At 41.3% G+C, this 7660-nt stretch overlaps 1 protein-coding gene across 1 annotated transcript in view; it reads left to right on the top strand.

Annotated features, from left to right (window-relative positions):
• The first annotated feature begins 214 nt into the window (after nucleotides 1-214).
• Nucleotides 215-7660, top strand: part of LOC118423389 (serine racemase-like) — a 15650-nt gene continuing 8204 nt past the window's right edge. Inside the window, exon 1 of the mRNA XM_035831517.1 lies at nucleotides 215-480. Coding sequence (XP_035687410.1) covers nucleotides 310-480 — 171 coding nt within the window. The 5' untranslated portion in view covers nucleotides 215-309. The remainder of the gene's footprint in view (nucleotides 481-7660) is intronic.

Genomic DNA, 7660 nt, shown 5'->3' with positions numbered 1-7660 from the left:
GCAAAGCTTTTGCAGTTTCCAAATGAATAATAACTCCGCTTTATTACTGGTTACAAATCAAAATTCTTGCAAAATGCATCTTTAATCCAGCACTTAAAGGTTAAATATGTCATTATCCTCATGTAACCTCCTTGTTCCGCCTAAGGCAAGATGGTCAGTGTGTGTGTGTGTGTGTGAGTGTGTGTGCGGTCGAACCACATTCTTAAAGGACGTACGTATGCGTGTGCTATAATTAAATACGTGGTCAGTTCTCCGTCCCAGCTATAGGTGGTCAGTACTACTTGTCTTCTACGGTCTCCTGTGACAAACATGGAAGGCAACAACAACGAAGTGACACTCGAAACTGTCAAAAAAGCTGCCAGTACGTTGTCTGATCATGTCATTCGGACTCCGGTACAAACTTGTGACACTCTGGACTTGCTGTCGGGAAGAAGACTCTTCTTTAAGTGCGAGAATTTCCAAAAATCGGGTTCTTTTAAGGTAAGGTATTACTAAAAGCTCCTTGGTATTGCCTAAAGTAAGGAACTATAAAGGTGAAGATATATTCTAGTCTGTGTAACACAAACTCCGCTATCCGGAGCTTGTAGCCTCCTCCCGCGGAGGGCACGACAATGTAGGACTGGCCTAAGAAGCGCTAAATCACAGGCTAAAGATATTCATGGTTATATCTTTTCAGTCATAGATATCTCGAATTTCTATTCTTCAGAACATATACATTCGTATATACATGTCATGTAATTGTTTATGAGATATTGCTACGGCCGCGTGTCGCGTTGGTACACCCGATCCCTCGATCTCGGAAGTTAAGCGGCCTGCTGGCCGATTTGAGCTTCTCATGAATAAACTAGAGTTCCATGAACACATACCTTCGCCAAACAAACAAGGGTTATTATGATGAAAGCCTGACTGTTTTTCAGACCTTATAAATCCTTGGCATTATGGTGGTAATGTCTTATTGTAGATATAACTGGATTACAAAGTTCCTTAATTCGATATGCAAAAAATGCATAAATCCAAAATATGAAAGTCCTATCTTTGTAACGAGGGCCATATTTGTTTTCTCCTAAATTATGTTAATGTGAAATTAATCTGCACGATTTACGTCCGATAATGTTCACCTTCACTAAGCATCATAATGCTACATGCATGGAATTCCCATTAATTACCACTCTGGAATTATAGTAAAAACTGGAAGTTCCACGGCAGTACCTTAGAAAGCTGCTTGAGGCATTATTGAACTTGACCTTCATTTTCTTGACCCCTACCTACCAAACATACCCTCCTACCGAATATCACCAGGATCCATCCAAGGCTTCTCGAGTTATGTTGTTTACAGACAGTCACTCACTCACTCATGTGCATGATAGATTAGAGAACTCTATGATCCAGTAAGATCTACTGTACAATAGGGCAAGACATTACTTTAAGGATTTATAATGTCAGAACGGGCACTCTTCAAAATAACCCTTGTTTATTTGGCAAAGATATGTGTTCGTGGAACTCTATTCTTTTGTTCTTTCTATAATTTCCTGTGCACATCTTTCCTCATATCATGCTTTGTTGGAAAAACACAACCCCTCATTCAGATATTTGAAAAATAAACCACACAGGCTTGTTTGTTTGTCTGACCTACTTTCCAACTTGCAACCAAAACAGAGGCAGATACTGTCCCTGAACAGAGGTCAGTTAATAGCTTGAACATAAGATTACACATTCTACCCAATAGCTATGTATTGACGCCTTACCTTGCATAGATAAATTTGACATTATGTTAATCATGACCTACAGTACCTGCCTGCCGAAAACAATGAATATTCATTAATCCCTACTGGAGTTATCCCTCTTAAAAGTTTGGAACAAAAAGGTTCACTGCAGTTCAAAACAAGTCACCAGGGGGCCCAAACCTACACCACTTGCTCCCTGCACCAAGGCCTATCCACCACTAAAAAATCATCAACCTGGCACCAGCAGAAAACTTAACGTCCAACTTTGAACCTCCGCTGCAGTACCAAAACTTGTTGCCAGGACGCCCAATATCGAACTTGACCTTCGTTTTCCAAACCCCTAAATAACTACCAAATATAATGCAAAACGATTAACAGCGTCAAAAGTTATCTTGTACACAGATACACACACACACACACTCACCCCGCTGCACTCACGACAGAAAGTGCCAGAAGTACCATTTTCGTGCAAAACCTTGGTATACGCAAACGCAACTCAAATACCAAATATCGTGACATTCCATCCACAGCTGCTCGAGTTATATGAGATCGACCTACATATTGGGACACCCGAAAATTTTCTAACCAAAATATAACCTTCTTGGCGAAGGTAATAAAGGTTCAAACAAACAAAAAGCAACGCGACGGTCCGGACAGTACTTGGATGGGAGACCCCCAACCAAGGACGTCCGGATACTGTCGCCTCACGAAGCTTTCCACGAAGTCGTCTTCCGGGAGGGACGTAAAACGGGGGTCCCGTGCTCGAGGAGGTGCCTGGACCACGTTAAACAGCCTCATTACTCATACTTTGGGTACCTACTGGCTGGCAAAATACACCAGATGATTATTATATCATCACCGGTATATAAAAATGAATTCTGTCTGTTCGAATGCGAAGCCGTGACATTTGGTGCTTTCGTAACTAGTTACACTCTTTCTCGCGTGCCCATTCGTAAGGTTTTTAAAAAAAGTTGTTTTAGCTGTCAGTGTTTGAGAGTCAACTAAATTTATCAATACAGTCAAACTTGTCCTGAGCAACCACTCAAGGGACCGAGCAAAAATAGTTGCTGAGGACAGGTGGTTGCTCCCGACAAGTTGGTTGGTTGGTGAACAAAAATAATAAATGATACGGTTCGCATGATATACACCTTTCAGTTAGTTCTCAGGAAACATATCTACAAGAGATGCACAGTTTTCAATCCCCATGCTGTTATGCAAACAAATTTCAAGAAACCATTGTTTAACAATCAGAGCTGAGTTTGTCTAACAATCAAACATGGTTTGTTTTGTAGTTGTCTGTTTCCTTGAACAGCCCAAACATGTGCTTTCAATTTCTCTACCAGTATGTCAAAATTCTCACTGATAATCATTTTGCACGGTGCACATTGGCAATATGCTTGACTGATATTCCCTTACATAAAGAAAAGAAGTCCAGGGTAACTGTGCCTAGTAAATAATTCTTCATATAAAATGGCTGCTAGCTGCTGTCAATCAATTTTGGTTGGTTGGGGCAGGTTGAATGCCCCTTTGGGACTGTAAAAAAGTGGTTGCCGGATGGGGAAAACAGGTGGTTGCTTGGGAGGGGGTCTTAACTATGTAAAAATGGACGGGACTGTTTCAATGTGTCCTCTGACGGCAGGTGGTTGCCTGCGCCAGGTGGTTGCTCGGACAGGTTTTACTGTACTTGGGATCGGCAGATTTGATTTGGGCTTTTAATCACGCTATCGAGAGAGGGATTTTCTGTATTTTTTTTCAATGTATCTACATGTATTATATAGCCGGTATAGACGGCCTTAGGCGCATCAATTATCAGATTTTCTATTCTCCAGAACATAAATGTTTAAGAGCTATCACCAAACTTGTTATTTCCGTCTATAACTACGATGTCTGGTATATAAATATGAATTATATCTGATCGAATACGAAGCTGTGATATTTGGCCATGATGTGGCGCTTACGTAACTTGCTGAACTTTTCCTTACATGTCCGTCATGTTTTAGGTTTTAAAAAGTAGTTTTGGCTGTCAGTGGTTGACTTTCAACTGCATTTATCAATATTTGATAGCGAACTTCATGCTCGTGGCCGGCAGATTTGGACGTTTTACTAGTGTTGAGAACGAGTGTTTTCTGTATCTGTATCTGTACCCATATAACCGGTATAACAGCTCTAAATAGATAGGCGTGACACATCACATACAAGCGGTGCGACAGGAGCTGGTAACACCTAGCCTGTTTAGACAATCTCTCGATGGTTGGGGTTGTTGACCCCGGCCTCTCCGAGAGCTTGTGGCAGAATGGCTCTATAAGCCGCGCGGACCATTCCAGTTACTGGAGTCACCAATAGGAAGCCAGGATAGGAAATACTATGGTAACAGCCCAGCCATCACGTGATCCTCGGCGCGATTTTACTCTAGATCAGGCTAGGTTACATCTACATGCATAATCACCCTGAACGACCTTCACACCTAACATTTCAACATATGTAGACGCTATTGAAAACTTTTTAATTAGGAAATGCTCCTACACTGAGTACTCAGCGTCAACTTCCACTCGACGCACCGTGCTCTACGATAGTTTAATAGGAAAAAAAAAGAATATTTGAACACCCCAATTCTTGGTTTGACAACTATGACACTTTACTTGCGCAGCCGGCAGGACAATTTCTTGTTGTTTTCTGACCTGGTATTAGATACTAGTACTTAGTCGTTGGTACCTCCACCAGTTCATCAGTTGTTGTGTACAACATGCATAGTTTGGAAGGTTTTAAGTGTTTTTGATGAGTGACATATACTGTTCATTTTGGTGACATTAGCAATCCTATTCAGCAGGTCAAGAGGGGTCAAAACAACTAACGAGGCTTAATTTGGGGTCATTAATTGGCGAATGACAAATTGTAGGTCGTATATGCCATATGCTAAACCGATGGCACACAATCCTACAAGGAAAGAAAGAAAGAATGCGGCCGTGGAGTCGCCCCCGCCGAACGTGGACCAGCGATGCCAAGGACGGCGGCCCATCATACCAGACTGGCCGACGACCGTCAAAAGTGGAGAACCATTGTGGATCGACAGAGAGACTGCCCCTACGGCTACCCGGTAACCTAGATATGGGGACTGATGCTGACGCTGAATAGGGTTCAGACAATTTCGCCTGAAGTGGTGTGAAAGTAAACAATGGCTGGGTTTGCGCATGCGTTTTCCGAGCTGATTTAGAGCCAGCAAAGTCGATTCAGGACCGTAAAGCTACTCACTTTTGGCTTAAGTCAAGTTTACGGTCTAAGAATTTTAGATTGCATCCCCGAAAACTTCGGTAGTTCACTGCATTTAGATCCCTGTGTTTTAACTCTCAGTTTCTCCTTAAATCGACTTGAGTAACTTCGAAACTAGCTATAGGTACTTATATAAGACCTCCACGTAAAAGAGCGATGAATGTAAAGTGTCAGTCATCCCCGAGTATACACTTATTGTTATTGGGTGGGCCGACTACTCTCTCTTGGCAGCCAGGGGCTGGAGCGAGCTGCCATTCGGCGCCACTCATTCGGTGACCTCAATACAACAGTAATTGTCCCAGGTGCGGCCGTGGGATTGTAGGGTTTGAACCACTCACACCGGAAAGAACCCCTACTCTTTTCGACATGTGCGGTGGGATCTTTAACGTGCTCAAGTTATGGCTCTCATCAAACGTCCTATCCGGGATACGACCCTAACCGAAGTTAGGTGCTCATTTTAACCTGAGTGAAGTGACGAAAGTCATGTAAAGTGCCTTTCCCAAAAGCATAAGATCGGTGATATATCAGCGTTTTCAAGCCCGCTTTGAGTATCCAGGTGTTTTAAAAGATATATCTTTAGAAGGCCTCGGGCTAGAAGGCGTTGATAATGAACAAGGCGGTTGAACCACATTTCAAGGCCTCGCCAGTAGTGTGCTACGCCCCCTGTGACCAAAATGGACACCAGCAACGAAGTGACACTCGAAACTGTCAAAAAAGCTGCCAGTACGTAATTGTCTGATCATGTCCTTCGGACTCCGGTACAAACTTGTAACACTCTGGATTTACTGTCAGGAAGAAGAGTCGTCTTTAAGTGCGAGAATTTCCAAAAACCAGGCTCCTTTAAGGTAAGGTAATGATTGAACTATATAGGCAAATATATTCATGGATATCGAACAAAGATATATCTCTTTAGTCATGGATATTTCGAATTCCCATTCTTCAGAACATAAAAGAGCTATATAACGTTAAAGCATCAAACTTGTTATTTCCTTCGATAGCTACTACCGGTATATGAATATAAATTCTGTATGTTCGAATGCGAGGCTATGATATTTGCAATGTTTCGCTTCGGTAACTTTAAGCTTGCTGCGCTTTTCCTCACTTGTATGTCCATCATAATTAGGTTTAAAAAGTTGTCTTAGCTGTCAGAAGACTCTTCTTTAAGTGCGAGAATTTCCAAAAATCATTCTGCTTTAAGGTAAGGCATTACCTAAGGCAATGAACTATATAGGCCAAGATATACTCATGGATATCATAGACATTTCGAATTTCCATCAATGACAATGTTTTTAAACATTGTCATTGATGGAAATTCTACCTCTTAAAAGAGATAGCATCGAGCTTGTTATTTCCTTCGATAACTACTGCCGGTGTATGAAAAGTATGTAATACTATGAAATCACGGTGAATTATGTAATGTTTGTTCGAATGCAAACATAGCCCTGTGATATTCTCCCATAACTTCCATGAGCTTCCATGAAATGTCATGGAGGTTATATTTTACCCTGCGTTTGCCTGTGTGTCTGTCACCAAGATAACTCAAGAACAGCTGGGTGGATTGGTTTCATACTTGGTGTGTTGGTAGGGTGTGACAAAAGCTGAAAATGATTAGATTTTGGGCCCCATATCGACTTCCCTTGGTACTGCAGTGCAACTTCCGGTTTTGCTATCTCGTGTTCTGAACAAGCTATGGTCACGAATTTGGGGTGTTAGATAGCCCTTGTGCTAAGAAAGAAGTGACATAAGTTTGGGCCCCCTAGCAACTAGGTTTGGGATAGCAGGGGCTTTTTTGAAGAGGATAACTCAAGAAGGAAACAACGTATTTTCATGATTTTTGGTTTGTAGTTACCTTAGACAATGTTGTACAATATAAAACACAAATTATGCAAAATTAGAGTAAATTTGCATAATTAATGAGGATATTCTATCATAGCAGTTTTTACAATGTTTCTCTTGTCCCGGACATGATATGGTCTTGACATTTCGGAAGTAGACAGCTTTTAGCGTCATGACAAAGTGGGGCAAGTTTCAGCCTCCTAACATTTAATTTTGAAACTGCAGCGGCATTTTTGTCCAGACATTCTAAAGAGGATAACACATGTAAATTATGATTAAGATACCAAATATGCAAATGTAGAACTGATTTGCATAATATATTCAAAAAAATAATTAATGATGGGAATCTTATACTTGTGACATGGGTATGTTAGTCAATGATGAACATCACCAGGCAGAAATCATGTACATGTGTAAGTCATTTGCATAAAATTTACAAAAGCTCTAAATATTTCATAGAGGTATGAGGTCGCCGAACTCTAGTATAAATCTGAGATCATCTGAAGTCTGTCTATTTGTTCGAATGCGAAGCTGTCATATTTGGCATGAGGTGCTTCCATAACTTGCTACACTCTTTCTCGTGTGTTCGTTCGTTAGGTTTAGATAAGTTGTTTTAGCTGTCAGTGGTTGACAGTCAACTAAATTCATCAATATTAGATAGCGAACTTCATACTTATGGCCGGCAAATTTGGACGTTTTACCAGTTGAGAAAAGGGGTTCCTGTATCTGTATCTGTACCCATATAACCGGAATAACAGCCCTAATTAGATAGGCGTAACACATCACAGGCACGAGAGCTGGTTACATCAGCATATCACCCCGATTCAGGACTG

The sequence above is a fragment of the Branchiostoma floridae genome, chromosome 9, assembly GCF_000003815.2.
Source record: "Branchiostoma floridae strain S238N-H82 chromosome 9, Bfl_VNyyK, whole genome shotgun sequence".
Taxonomy (NCBI): domain Eukaryota; kingdom Metazoa; phylum Chordata; class Leptocardii; order Amphioxiformes; family Branchiostomatidae; genus Branchiostoma; species Branchiostoma floridae.
This window is presented reverse-complemented; position numbering and strand designations above follow the sequence as displayed.